This window comes from Sturnus vulgaris, chromosome 1 (genome assembly GCF_052056855.1).
Source record: "Sturnus vulgaris isolate bStuVul1 chromosome 1, bStuVul1.hap1, whole genome shotgun sequence".
NCBI lineage: Eukaryota > Metazoa > Chordata > Aves > Passeriformes > Sturnidae > Sturnus > Sturnus vulgaris.
Window position 1 is genome coordinate 123955381 of NC_142243.1, and position 15965 is coordinate 123971345.

Below are 15965 nucleotides of genomic sequence, written 5' to 3' on the forward strand. Positions count from 1 at the left end.
ATCAGGAGTTCCCTCTTCTGCCACATGAAGTTTCGTGTGGCACTTTAGGCAAAGTGGGATGGTCAGTCCTCAGTCTGCTGCATGCCATGGGTGATTGGTCTATGTTTGCCAGGTTTCTGTCCAGACATCCATATTTTCCAACACTAGGCTTCAAAATTATCACATTATTTAGGAAGAAAGTTCCCTACAATCTGAGTCAGAGGGAGTTTCTGGCATCTTATCACAGAAACCATCATCATGTGTGTGTGTCTCCCAAAACCAAATACAGCGTTTCAGGTGGCAAGATCGTGGAGACTTGAGCAGGAAGTGTTTTATGACACCTGCAGTAACAAAACACAAACAGCTTTCTATTTGGGAACCTTTCCTGAATTTACGTGTCATCAAACATGCTTAGAGATAAAACCAAGAACAGTATTTTAAAACAAATATAAATAAGCAAATTAGCAAGAAACAGAATGGAAAACTTCAGAAAGACGATACCTACCATCAAATGTCTAGGTCTCATATGTAATAAACGACGTTACCTCTCAGGACAGGATCTTGAAATTAGTTGGCAGGAAGGCTGGAAACACGGTTTGTGCTTCCTTCTGTCCCCAGCTGCTTAGAAAGTTAGCCCAGCAACTGGTATTAGCCCTTCTGACCTGTTAAGACAGAAATAGCACCCTTCCCTCTTTTTATTTGTAACTTTTAATGCATTCTGCGCAGATGAACACGTTCACACGAGGGATGTGAATGGGCTAATCCCCCTTTTTATACATACATGGCTTATCTTACATTGTCACTTTTTAAAAATAAACACTGCATTTGACAAAATCAACAAGGAGCCTTGAGCCTTTTCCCCAAGATGCCATAGCAAAGTATACTTTATTATATATACATGTTAGTAACAGTGCAATTTCTGCTCTTAATATTCCAAAGACACCATACACGATCATTAATGACTTGTCTGGTTAAACAGCCTTTTTCCTTGCTTGTTATTTTTAAAAAAGATGTCAGGCAGTTGCTGCAGCACAGTACCGAACATGGAGTTTTCTATTTGTGTATCCTCTTGCTTTCTTCACTGCCTGCAAGTTCCAACAATTCTTTAAGTCCATTCTAAAGTCATTTCCATGTATTAAAAAAATTATAGTAAAACAGAAGAAAGTTGTTAAATGACATTAGATTTTTTCTTTAGCTCAGAAAGGTAAAGAGACATCACCTCTTCATAACAGTTTCCTGCTGTCTTAGGTTCTCAGACCTCATGACAGAAAACTGTTGTTTCACTGATATTTCTGTTTTCTTGAAGCAAAATGACACCATTCAGAGCATGTGAATTATCTTTTTATCTTTTTCAAAAAAGCAGTGATAATTACATTTTTATCCCTAACAACGGAAAAGGTAACTATAAATTCATGGAATAGCTACAGGAAAACTAATTATTAATGGAAAGAAGTCCATTTGAAAACTGAGTAATTATTCCAAAAGGAATTGAAGAAAAAAAGTTTGTGGGAAGAAGAGATAAAAAGTGTCTGGAAAAATATAAGTAAATAGAAAATACAATAGAAAGGAAACCTAGGAGACCTGAGAAAGACCTCAAAATGCCACTGCAGAAAAAATTAAGTGAGCCTGTGTCCTGATTTGGTCAAATTTTAGATCAATGAAGTTTGCAAGAAGCATCATTTTAGCAGAAAGTGATTATTTCCCTTCTTCAGGGGTCTGCCTACTACTTCAGAATATGATTTCAGTTTTAGGTTGCTATTCCTGTGAGTGTTTTGGTTTTGGATTTGTCTCAGCTTATCAGAACAAATGCCATCAGGTTCATGAAATGTCAATTATTAAGACGTGCCTTAAGTACTCAAACATATATGCAAGTTTCAAAAATGAGGGTACAGGATTGAATGGTGAAAAGTTTTCAAGGACATATATTTGTCCTTGATATTTTCATCATCTCAGATCTGCTTTTTTTTTTAAGGCTGAGTAATATGATTAGAAATGTATATATCATCAAATGTCACACACTTTGAATACACAAAGTAATGCAAATATTTATATTCTATTCTGCAAGTATAAGGTTCACAGAGAAATTAACTTGCACTTTAATTTAATCTCCAAATGTATTTTAATACACTATACAGTATCTTACAACCAAATACAACCTTTTAGTTAAAATATTCCTACTTTAAATGGATTAACAGCAGAACTTAATTGTTAGTCATGATGTCACAGACAAGGTTAACTTCATATGGCATGTAATACATATCTCAATTTATACAGCTTTTTAATCACATTCTTGCAGAATCTTATAAAAAATTTAAGAGTCTGCTCCAACGCTGTGCATTTTTTGACACTCATTAGTTAAAATTAATGAATCCTTTGAATGAATTCCATAGAAATTGTGTTTCCACGAAAAAAAACAAAAGCCTGAAATTACTTTCAGTGTTTGTTAAGATCTATTGCACTAAGCAACCAGCAAAGATGAGTACAGTCTGTTGAATTAGAAAAGGAACATAGTATTTACACCTGTTAGCAAAAACAACTTGTTTTTTTAGAATGTACAGATAACTTACTAGAAAATCACTTTTTGAGAAGCACAAGCAGGTGAAACCAGATTTAGAATAACATATTTTCTGTTTTTTTTTACTAGAGAGTTCTTTTATGTATGTGATTTATTAGGTTTATAATATTGGTTTAAGATAATATTAAGTTTATAAGACCTTGCTATTTGTCTTTTGCCACCAATGGTAATACTCAGCATTTTATAACAAAGGTAAGATTCAGTTCTTCGCAATCATTCCATATTATTAACTCAGTACTCAGAGTATTTTAAAAATTTCAGTGAAGTAGAATGTGAAAAACATGTTAACTTACTGTAACATTGCTTTAAAATCGTTACCACTTTTTAAAAAAATAAGTAAAAGTTCGTTTTTATTTTACATATAGTCCCAGCTTATCGTTATGATTTTTCATACAGCGACCATGCAGATTAAATACATTCCTGAACAATCTTGCCTAATTTATAAATTGTTTTTCCATCTGAAGCTGGGAGTTTCATCACGTACTGTTAAGAAAAAAAAACGAATTAGTCACAAACCAATACTTAAATTTTATATATACACATTAGATTATCCCAGACTTAATCTGTACATGCACATGTATGTCTACATTCGTTAAAACTAATTAAATACTTTCCTTTATGCCAGTGTTCAGTTTTAATTGAAGGTGATAAACATTAACTGTTTCACAGTGTAACTAGCAGTATAAAAAGTGATTAATAAAAAGGTTTTAATAATCCTCTAGTTACTTAAATTTTGGTATATTAAACTTTCTAGATACTAAGAAATCTGAGGGAGCAGAGAGCTTGTTGCAATTTCTGAAATTTATAACCTTTAGACAGAAAAAAAATCTGTGGTGCTAAATTAAGAACAGACGAATTATTTTCATCTCTTCATCAGCTATGATGTGAAACAATGACCAAATTATTTATATCCAACCATGGGATAAAGCCTACACATGCACATTGTGCTACACTCCTGCTTATAAAACATTATTTCCGTTTTAAGTAAGAAGAGCACATCTGTAAGAGACAGTGTCGCTCCCAAGTGCAGTTATAAAAGTGATGTACCAACAAAATCCACAATCCCTAGTATGAAGTGGTTAATTAATGACTGCAGCAGGCAGCATATGGCCATCATTTGCATCACTTGTAAGGTTGTAATATGCCTGTCACATTCATTATTGATACTGACAAGATAGTCCTTTGGAAAAACGTTTTGAGAAAATTAAGCAGACAGTGTTATGTCTACAGCTCGAGTCTTCCATAATGAGAACAAAACTTGAGATGCTGCAAGGTCTCGGAAAAGGCATCAAAGAATATTAAAATCAAATGATCATTTGGATGCTACATGCTCAGAATCAACAGAATCAGTCCTCTTAACAGACGCCCTTCATTTGAACTGAAAAATGGGCAAAGGTCACGTGATGTTCAGAATTTACCATAGGTTTGGGCCTAAGTTTGTATTTAAAAATTCAGCAACCCCAAGTGCTCTGATGGGATTGCTTCTCACCTTCTCTGTGAGCACAAATTCAAGTTGAAAAAGCAAAACAGACTTCAAAGGGCACATCTCCCTTCCAGGAAAGCAAGACACACATCTGAATCTAGGGCCTCCAACTGAGTAGAAGAGTCCCAACAATTATTCTGACTAGCATCTGCTCTAGTTATTTAACCTTTCTAATAATTTCATGAACAGATACATGACTGTATCTGCTCTCTCTTCAAAACTAAAATGCGATTTCTGAGAAAAACTGAAGTTTTTTGTTCAGTAAACATGAAAAGGGTGGTTTTGAGAAAGCAAACTCTCAAGGCAGTAGCTCACTCAACCAAATTATTTCCTGGGCATTCAAGATGCAGACTCCCTTGTAGGGAAGACTACCTTTAAAGAGAAAGTTAATTTATCCACTACTTGATCTCAACAGAAATGCTGTTGCTTGAACTACTTTGAGAATGAAAAGAAGTGATAAACAGAAAACAGCACCTCACGCCCTTGATGAATCTGGTTGCACAAAACTGGAGAAATGTATAGGTCAATGATGTATGTTAATAACCAAGAATTGAGATAATATTTAAAAGCTAGTGCAATAAGTACCATGCTGGTAAAGTTTCTATGGCATTCTGCACAAAATAAGCCCAAAGAGACATTTTCTGAACTTCAGGAATGACTCTATTCATGTGACTCTAGTCTATTTTCTTTGAATAAAAAGCAGGTTGTTATTATTATTACAAAAATTCAGTCTTAATTGTTCAGTTAGTACCAAGTAGCCATTCTATCAGCAAGATAAACAAAAGGTCAAAGTTGAAAAAAATACACTAATTTCATGTTGTTATTCAGGTTGGTAAACGCTGAAAATCTCCAACAGCTGTAAATTCATGTAATTATTTACTTATAAATAGACAGTCCTGAGTGCAGGTATATATTGTACAGGAAGAAATATTTTCCTAAGCTTTGGCTGCATAACGTTTCCATGTGCACATGGCATTACAGAAATAGAACACTTCACCTTGTTCACTAAGAGTAAAGGCCCAACGTAAAAACAGAAACTAAATGCAGCAGCTCTCCTTAGGTACTGTGCTAATCAGAAATTGTAAAAATTTACACTGCATGATTATAACTGTCTTTATAACACATACATACAAAAATATGCAAAATATTTAGCATGGGCAGAAACTTAAATGTAGACCCATAAAATGCTGTGTACATGCCTATTTAGGTATGAATTTCAGAAAATACAGGAAGGTATAAATGGAATGTATTCTGTGGTATGTTTTATATAAAAATTTAAAGGTATATGCATTGCAGTAATCTGAGCTCTAAGCACTCAAATACTTAGCAAAATACTTTCTAAAAGTTTGGAAATACTGTACAACCATTCTGTATATTACTCCAATTTGTCTGAAGTAGCTTTAAAGCTACCGCAAAAAATTGCATTTTTCCCCCCCAAGAAAATAATGAACTAAAATAACACGAGAATTAGTGCATAAAACATCAAAATGAAAATGACCCTCTTTCCACACTCCATCCACTACTTACACACTTGTCCTTCTTTTTCCAGCTTCTTCAAGTGGACTAGGAGGTTATGTTCTGCTGCTAGAAGTAAATTTTCAGGGATTTCCTAATGGGAACAAAAAAATATGCATTTTGTATTTGTTTAAATATCCATCAATTATTTTTTCAATATACGGAACCCATGGTTTATTACCACAGAATTTCCTCTTCTGAATCAGTATGGGAACATTCAGGAAACAGGAAACCAAGATGAGTCAATCAATTTTACACCAGTTAAATGAGTAGTCTAGCAACGCATTTTTGTTTACTTTGCATTATCCATTTGTACGATGAAAACTTTGGCCAGCACTAAGAAGACTCCTCTTCTGAGCTTGGTCTGTCCTGGGTTGTCAGTGTAGCTGAGTATTTTGAAATATCCTTCTCTGTGGAACTGCAGCTCACCTGTAACCTCCTGCACACTGATCATGCTGTACTTTTCACTTTGAACCAAGAATTACAATTTTATTTTTGCTTAGTCTTATGAAACCATGCCTAAGACCTGGATAGTTAAATAAGCTTGTAAGAACCATGTGGGCCTCACTCCAATTAAGTGCTTAAACAGGACAATTTAAAGGCACAGTCATAAGTAAACCCTGAACAGCCAGAAATACTTTTTATCCCTTTTAAAAAACCACCATGATTTTCACTCAAAGACCAACACTGTTACATACAAGTTTTATGAACCTAACCTCAATTTTCTTTAGTTTGAACTAAAAGCTTTTAATCAGCAATTACCTTGTATACTAGCTTTACAAGCTCCGAGGATGTATATGATTTCCCAGTATTCTTCTGGAAAACATTTAGAATTTGCTGTTCACGTGCAAGTCGGTGAGAAATGTAGTTCTGAATTCTAGTATTTGCATCACGTACTACTGGGCCATGACCTAAAAATCAAAACACATGTACCAGAGCACTATTACTTACATTTGTAATTAAGTACCCTACTGAATAATTGAAACATTCTTATGTAAACTCCAGTAGATTTAAAAGTCATAAGAGAAAGGTTTGAATGTCTGCACTACAGTCTGCATCTGCAAAGCATTAAGATGGAAAGTAAGAATTAGGATACTAAAAGTCTGAACAGGGAAAAGGGAATACTTCAGATGGAATAAGGAAAGCAAGGGAAGACTACTTTAGGCCATTAGAAAAAAGGAGCTCACTGCTGAACATATTCAAAAGATGAGATTCAGATTATTGTATTATCTCTGTTTGCCTGTCTTCCCCTCTCCAAAGGATATTGATACTAATGATTTAAATTGATACTGGCCTTTGAACAATAATGGCTGATGCAAAGGACTCACTGTCCTGTTGGGGCAAACACCAAGGTGACCTCTTAAATTGTGACAGGTAATTTTCCCAAACAAGTCTTCAAAACTGATTCATATATTGTATTTTATGCCTTTAAAAACAGTGTCGTGAGTATGATAAAAAAATTAATAGAAGACAAGTAAGTGAGACAGTCAGAATGTGTCAGGGCAAGAAAAATGGAAGGCACAGGGAAAGTTAGAAGTGGATCAGTTTATGTCTGCGTGGTTAATAACCAAAACACATTTTTTCCTGGACTAATTGTGGCAGACCAGAAATGTTCAACTTACTGATAGGTCTTTGAATCACATTATGAAAAGGCTTAATTGGTAAAGCACTAACCTTTATGAAAAATCAAATACTGTCTCATGGTACATTAAAATGACAGAGAAAATATTGTTTAGCCATGAGAGGTACGTGAATAGAAATTAAACTTACTGTGTTAGCTATAGAGGAGTTGACTTGCACAAATATTCATCACATGCTTTTTATAGGAAGGTTTCCTATTTCTTTGCTTGTAAAACTCCCCTGAAGTAGCAGCAGCAACTTCCAGCTCTGCCCTCTGAGTGTAAACTCTAAGTAATTTATAAAATTAGCAGAAAAGAAATTACTCTAAAAACCATAACTTTTAGAACTTATTTGGTATCATCGGAATCAGTTTCTTTTGAGGTTCTCTGACTATTTTAAAAAAATCGCCATATTCTTTACTTGTACTTTTGGGTTTACTGATTAAATGGGTTTTTAGTTTTCAAGCTTTTAAAATAAAAACTTATTTTGCCTGAGGACAGGCAGTTTATAGAAAAAGAGCAACTGATTTTTCATGTTTTGAACTGAAGTGTCAAAGGAATCTATCCTTTGTAAGTCAAAATATTTATAAATATCTCAACTTACACACTCACTTCAGCAAGCTTGAAATTACTAAGTATACATTGAAACCTTCCTTGTTTAAGTAAGTATTATAAATACAAGATATGTAATGTGTAAATAGAAAACTATACTGGCACATTTAATGATTTCAAACATATTTAATATGAAGCTATTTTTCCTTACAAAATAAATTAAAAGTATAGCAGTATCTCTACTGTTACCAAATGGTAACAGTACAATACACCCAAAACTTAGAATTTAGAAAAAACATAGTAAGATATACAAAGCAGAGACTGTAATGTTAGCTGTCATTCTCTTGCATTCTCTAATGACAGAAGTCTCACTAAAGTAATCAAAATTAAGGGTTGCACATGGAATCACAAGGCATTCTTAAAACCTGGCCCTACTCTTCCAAGTGATTTGACTTAGACTACAAGACCAATGTCAGAAGCTGGAATGGAATCCACATTTTGCAAAAGGGACTTCATATCCATTACATCATCTGATCTGTAGCTGTTGTGTATGCATATATGTACATTAAAATGATCTCAGAAAGCTTGGAACCAAAACCAGATGTGGAATTTTCCCATCCATAATTTTTTTCAGGGACAGTTATTTAATTATTTATTAATAAATAAGTGGATTAATATCTGAATACATATTAAAAAGTTTCCGAGCATATGAAAAGCAGTCTCAAAATATGACTGTCTTTCCATGAATTCAGCTTTAATATCAGACAGATCAATATTATTTCCTCATAACACACTGTGGAGTGAGAGATTCTATTACTTTAAATTACAGCACAAAGGACAGAAGTGAAGAAAACAATTGGTTTATGAAATCTTAACAAAGATTTCTAATTCCAGCAGCATTTTTTTCTGTATTACCAAGAAACATTGTTTATTACTACAGGATGGGGAGCCCTCTGCTGACTAAAATGCCCTTTTCTTGTCCCAAGGATTCTCATCAAATATTACCTGTAATTAGATATCATGATTGTTGTGCTCAAGTCATTCCCACATTAAATTTAAAAAGGAACATGTTTAATGTTTAAGATTGACAAAATTCACCTACTCTCATGTAGCCAGCAGTCAGTTTGTTACAAAAATTCATGCTATTCTGAGGCTACCACATGAGTGCTAAAGCAAGGGTGGGGGAAAGGAAAAGAGTTCAAGAATTAAGACCTAACACTGCAGCACAGTGTGCTTGGCTTATATAGAAGATGTTAGTAAAGCAAATTTCTGCTGCAGTTATACCCAACAGGAACAACAATTGCTCTGATTGGGCAATAGCACAGCTGCATGTACATCCATGAGGTGCATGGATGAAAGAAGTTAGCTCCAAACCATCTCAATACTTAGCTATCATCACTGGAAATGCACCATGTCAGATTGGCTTCCTAATTGCAAGTCCAGTATGAACACAGTTAAAACAGTAACAAACACAAATAACAGCACAGATGTTCAGCCTTGGTGAATGTGTAATCTGGATACATAACCATTAAGAACAGAGTGAAATACAACAGATAAAACTGATAAACCAAACAGAATTTGGCATATATGGGATTTTGGAAGGCAGAAATTCAGTTAGAGGAACAGACTTTGTTTTGCAGGTATTAAGAAAGAAAGAAATTGATTGAGATTCCAGAGGCTAAAAAATTGTTAGCTCTCACAGTACTTAAGTCAATAAATATGACCAAGTCATTATTCTGTCTGCACCAACCTCCACATCTATGGAATACGTAAGAATGTTTTTCTTAAACAGCATTTCTATGCCTAGATCTTTTAGCCTAAAAGAAGGCTATTTTAAGAGTGAACACGAGAGAGTAAGCTAAACATAGCTAATGGAACAAGGCACAACTGAGAACATACAGTAGCTTGGAATGACAGGTTGAAGATGAAACAGAAAAAGTCAGAAAGAATCCTGAGATGTAGCTCTGAAAAAGCAAATGAGAAGCTTAAACCTTAGCTACATAATGACTTCTTAAAATATAGTCTTGTCAAAGAGACATGTGGTATATATGAAAAGTAAATGCATTCCCAAGGTTTGGAGGAGAAAGAGGAAAAGAATTAAAGGAAAGCCATAGACTGAATGAATAGGCAACTTATTTCTAGAACATTTTTGGCCCCTTGGCTATTTTTCAAATTTAACCTAAGTCATTAACTAAGACAACCACTTTACAGTTCTGCAGCTTTCCAAGATGAACGTGTGATTAATCCATACTGCAAAGGATGCACAACTCTCTCAAAATCTTACTAAGTTACTCACATTGACAGTATATTTGGGGATGAAAAGGAACAAAAGAACAACTATTATTTTTTTTCCAAGATAACATTGAAGCACAGGGGTAGAATAATACAAGAAAATTAAAACTGGTAATGGTATGATTCCAACAGTGAAAGATTTTGGCCCCTTGGAGTCTTTGGGCACAGAAAGACAAGCCCCACCCCAAAATGGAGAAATTTCAGAAATTTTCAAGTTTTGCAAACCACCACGACAAAGTCAGCTTAGCTTACGGCTTATTAAATGGAATTGTTACATTAGGAACGATGTTTGATTGTAATAATAGTTCTCAAATTCTTAGAGAAGATATTTAAAAATTACACAGTAAAAGAGAGCAGTTAAAACCAAAAACACTTACCTGGATAAATCAAATCTGGTTTCATTTCTAACAATTTTTTCAAGGTTTTCATGTAATCAGACAAGTCTTCTATTACTGTTGTTCCTTCCCCTAAAATACAGTCACCAGAAAATACAGCATTTTCTTCTTCTAGATGTAAAACCATATGATCATCAGTGTGTCCTGGTGTATATAAAACTCTGTTTAAAGAACAAAAAAAGCGTTTGTTTTTCATACAGCACATATACTTCATTTTTGAAGCCAGAACAAATAATGGTAAAATAATACACTTGCACAGCCCATAACAAGAAACAGAAACAACTGACCAAAAAAGGCTGAAAAGCAGGTATCACTTTGCCTAATCCCAATCCATTTTCTTGCACCATGTAGAGAACACAAATCATCTCTAACATGCTTTTACCCTACATGACATACCATAATACAAGTTGCATTAAAGGAGCTGACTAGCCATGCAGAATTTCTGTTATAGAGGGCTTTATTCTGAAGCTTAAAAAATAAAATTGACCTGTTATTTCCAGATTGAAACACTTGGAGTTATTGACATACACACTGTACTTTGGAAGGAGGGTAAGGATATCTATTCTTTTAGAAATTAACTACAAACTTCTGAATCTGATCCAGATGAAGTTCAGTCTCCAAAAATTAATTTTTCCCTAAAAGTCCCATAGCACAGTGGAGCACAGCTGTGAAATACAAAAAACCATGGTCTTTCAGCTGTTCTACATGCAAGTCATTAAACACCTGCATGGGAAGGATTAAGAACCCACAGCTTGGATGAGCACTGTATTCACATGCAGCAAAGGGACAGTGGGTGTGTATACAGTTATGGTAACCTGAGCTGCCTAGGAGCTGCACTGGGGTGTCCTTTCACGAGGATTTCTGAAGGCAGAAGGGCCTTACACCAAGGCTGATGCAGACTGAAAGTAACACAACTCCAACCACCATCACTGCTGATATTCACTAGAATCTTGGTAATGGCAGATGCATCAAAACAGTGATCAGGAACTGACAGAGCTGGTGCCAAGTGTGGTCTAAGGGCAAGGCTAAACAGCTCCCAGCCACGTTGATACAGGGCTGGGAGATCACAGGTGCTGCATCATCTGACACAATGACTTCCAGCTCCTATTTAATACTGAACTCAGCAGAAAGCAGGTGAGCCATCGCCCTGTGGAGCCAACATCAAAATCGAGTTGATGGGCTGTAGCTCACCTTCGGGAAATGATATCCTTCGGTTCTTGATGAAATTTTACCAGGCAGCCAAACCACTAATATGAAAAAATAGCAGACAGAGAATGCCACACAGTGTGTGGAGAGGTGCTGCCAACGTGCCTTGCCCCCTTGCCTTGGCACACCTTGAAAACCTAAAGGTTGCTAGCTAAAATTTAACATACAGATACTGCTGTTTAGGAACCAGTGGTGGGTCTAAGAGTATCCTTAAAGTGGTCATTGAATTAACCCAACTGAGAATACCTGCTTTTAATGAACCATAAAGTTTGGCTGGATTACCCGTCACAACCCACCGGCAGGACTGTGATGTTTGTTATAAATTCTCTTCAGGATCAGCAAGGACACCAAACTATGTACCTGGGAACTCACATGCTTTCTGGTATAACAGGCACACTATTTGCTCTCAGAAGTGTTGGCTAAGACTTCCAATTGTCACAACAAACTTTTCACAGGTGCTGGCTACAAGCCTGCATTTTTAAAACACCCTTCTATAAGCTCCCAACTCCCACAACAGCAGATAGCCTGAGGCACTGAGCTGGGGTAGGGGACTGATGAAGGCATGCACCTGCAGGCAGAAAAGGAAGCTGGCTCAGGACCCTACTGTCCCACCTCCAGGGGACTCTCCCTGCCAATGACTTCCCTGTCACACGTCAGAATGTCTGAGACAAAACATGCCTATGCCTGGCCCTCCACCACCCCAAATTTCAAAATGTGCTAATCTTTGACCGTCTTGGATTAAAACTAAAAAAATTATTTTCCATCTCCAAATTTTTGTCCAAACATGGGCCACTTTGAGTAGTGAAAGGTCTTCAGTATGCAATATAATACTCTTTCTACTTATATTTTTACTTTTGGACAAAATACATCACTTTTCTTTTTAAATGTTTTTTTCCTTCCAATCAACCGAGTGACATATTCATGTGGGATATAGTTCTCATCTAAACTGAGGAAAATAAGCAAACTTTTTCCTCGTAAGAATCATGCCTTGTTAATGAAAGGAGTATGAAAACAGAATGGCCAGACCTTTTTATTGTGTATTTCCATAAGGCACAGTAGCTTTCCATTTCACACTCATTCACACTAACGTTATAGGCAGTATGGACCACAGAAAGAAGTCCTCCAAAACTGGCACCCTACAAGAACCTCAAAGGTTCAAGGTCTAAAATTTGACATTTTAAGTATTAAATGTTTTAGAGCCTCCTAGGGAAATATTTTTAAAGTAAAAAGAAAGGCATGCTAAATAATCCAGCCAGACTACCACAGGCTTCCACAATTTTAATAGTAACTAATTATGTAAGAGTGATGAGAAAGCATGTAAAATACTATTTGATTTTCCTAGAGAAACTGTTTTTCTATGGAAATATTGTTAATTTCTCTGCTGAGTCCAAAGACTAAATCTAAAGGCTAATTTCTGATAATTCTCATTCATAAAAACAGTGTCTTTGTATTAACATATCTTGCTGGATCATGATAGGAAGTCTACACATGAGTGCGGAAAAGATTAGATGTATGGATTGGCAATTATTAGAAATTAGGATACATGTACATGTCAGAATTCTGAAGAAAAAAGAACTTGCAGAAATTCAAGGTTACCTGAGTGTGGCTCCCTCTGTCTGTATCACATCTCCATCTTTAAGATAAAAATATTTATGTCCCCCTTCTATTGTTTCTTCACAGTGAGGGACACGAGGGAGCTTACATATGCGATATTCCGAGTCTGAAATTTAAGGGAAGCAAAGAAAATTATATTTTGAATTGGTCACTAACAAAGGGAATTCGACAGACAGGCTACTTTTTGAATAAATACTATCAATTATCACACAGTATGAATATAAAACTAGAAACAACAAATTCTGTAGAGTAACTTTATATCTGTAGAGCAACTTTATTCCAGAGCCAAAAACACTAAATAGTGAAAGCCAACTTATTCTGAGTACAGCACTCTGTACCAGCAACAAATTCAAAGTTGGAAAAAAATCACAAATTAAATTATTAAAGATCAGTAATTACTGTCTTTTACAAATGTTCCTTCTTGACTCATGAGTAAATTCCCCCAAGTTTTTACAATGCCACTAAGATTTCTGCACTCACATTTTGCTTTATGATTCACAGAAGCATCACTCAACATTTGCCTAAAACTGGATAAAGACTTTTTGACCTGCAACTTCTCTCAGCTTTTATCATTCCAAACAGTGCATAAAACACGAACATCTTGGTTGGAACAGATATAGACAGCAACCCAGAAACGCTTTTATATCCCTTGCTACTCTTCACAACCACACTGATAGGCTGGCAAGCCCAAAATCCTCACTAAGACACCAATATACCCATGTCTCCAAGACATCAATTGTTTTCAGTAGTGCCCAGGCCTTGTTGCAGATAAGCACCTGGCAACCTTACAAAATTAAGCTTGTGACAAAGCTCATGACAAAGTCCAACATTGTTATGAATTATCACGTTATCCATACTGCTTATTCTCAGATACCAACACAGAAACATCTTTTACTGTTTATCTACATGGAATACACATTCTTTGATCAGACTTTACTTGCACACTGCCCTACTGCTTTCCCCTCGTGTTCTGAGGCCTATGAATTTATCCACAAGTACTAATGGACTCCTGTAAGGAATCCCAAATTTATGCACAGTTTTTCAAAATTCAAGCTATTCGTTTTTACAAAAGTGAAAATAACAATAAATTTATCATTGCTGTCCAAGTAAAACAGAAGCAGTATCAAGTTTTTCTCACATCTCTTAATACTATGCTGATAGTAATCTAGGTTTTCATTAGAAAAATTCACTATGAAGGTATGCACAGGTATTGAAGAAAACATGTAGTACCACAACTATTACATTCAGATTATTCATTGCTCTCAATCTACATACTGCAGCAGAATCATGAAATTGCATGTAGTTTATACAGCAATTCCAGAAGAACAATCCAGTTGACTTGCACAGAAGCATTCAGTTAATGTCTTTCTTGCCGTGTAGTTAACATTTTCAACAATATCTGAAATCTCTGGCCTACCATTTGGGATATTTTTGCAGATATCAGGTATTCCACCAGTATGATCACGATGCCAGTGTGTCACTAAAATTTCTTGAATCGCGATGTTGAACTCTGACAGTGCCTGCTTTAAACAGCTGATATACTCAGGAATAGCTGGCTCCCCGGTGTCAATAAGGACTCTTCTACATACGGACCACAAAAAAGAGAAGGAGAGACACACACCAGAGAATAAAGAGTGTTCATATGACAGCCAAGTAATATTAACAAAATAAGCCAACGGATGAAAATTTAGCAATAATGGATGTCTCCATATCCAGACGCCACTTTTTGTCTCCTGATACTCCACCCCCGTGGCGTAACAATTTCAAGTGTGGGATAAGTAAACAATGCAGGCCACACATTTACAGCTCCGCGACAAGTGGCAGAAGCCACCGCCTGAATTCCCGGCCTCAGCCCGGGCCGAGACTCCACAGCCCGCCCGCCCAAACCGCTTCCGGGAACTAGCTCCTAAAATTTAAGGCGGTACGGTTTGTTTCCTCTTTTAAACCCTGACTAAGGGATTTGGGAAGAGGCCGGTAGCGGCCTCTCCAGCTGGAGGCAGCGCACGGTGCCCAAGCGGGGCCGGGGCAGCGGAGCCTCGCCCGCCGTGCCCTGCCCTGCCCCGTTCTGCCAGCAGGGTCGGTACCTGTGCCCGGTGCCCACCAGGTAGGTGTTGGTGCCCTGTAGGGTCATGGGCCCCGGGTTGCAGCCCAGCACCCGCACCACCCGCGACGAGAGCCGTTCGATGCGCGGCAGCAGCGACACCATCTCTGCAGCGAGCGCTCCAGGGCTGCCGGCTCCGCTCCCCTCACGACGGACCCGGGACGGGAGGACGGAAGCCTCAACTGCCCGTGCTCCGCCTGCCCGTGCTCCGCCTGCCGGTGCCGGCCGCCGCGACTCCGCCCGCCCGTGAGGCGGCTCCTTCCGCTGCACGGCGGGCGGGCCGGCCGGGGATGGGCGGGGAGGGCCCCGCTGCTAACATAGACACTGCGGTGATCCCGTCGGATAAAGTTCTCCTTCGTGGAGGAGGCCAGTTCTCGGTGGAGTGCAGCTCTCCGTGCGGGATGGTGCCTGGCTGCTGCCCAGTGAGAGGAATGCCCGTGCTCTGCCGGCTTCTTCCAGAGAAATTAGTTGTAAAGAGACAGATGCGCCTTCTCTGTATCGCAGGAACACGCCCACTTACAGCGTGTGTAGGAGCTGCGTGTGCTCCCGCACGGCACATAGGAGCTAAGTAGGATTCAGTTTTTAATAAAATTGGAGAGCTACTGGAGGGTGTCCAGCAAAGGGCCACGAAGGT

At 37.3% G+C, this 15965-nt stretch overlaps 1 protein-coding gene across 2 annotated transcripts; it reads right to left on the minus strand.

Moving 5' to 3' along the window:
* Positions 1 to 833: 833 nt before the first annotated feature.
* LACTB2 (lactamase beta 2) lies at positions 834 to 15594 on the minus strand. Of its 2 annotated transcripts, none has more exons than XM_014883535.2 (7): positions 15315 to 15594; positions 14648 to 14811; positions 13213 to 13336; positions 10393 to 10571; positions 6315 to 6463; positions 5565 to 5646; positions 834 to 3037 (listed from the first exon to the last, which is right to left on the minus strand). In XM_014883535.2, the coding sequence occupies exons 1-7, from the start codon at positions 15434 to 15436 to the stop codon at positions 2994 to 2996; spliced, it is 864 nt and encodes a 287-aa protein (XP_014739021.1). In that variant the 5' UTR covers positions 15437 to 15594; the 3' UTR covers positions 834 to 2993. The 2 variants fall into 2 exon arrangements, with proteins under 2 accessions (XP_014739021.1, XP_088032255.1); XM_088176129.1 differs by having other exon boundaries at positions 5569 to 5646; positions 15315 to 15563.
* Positions 15595 to 15965: the final 371 nt, after the last annotated feature.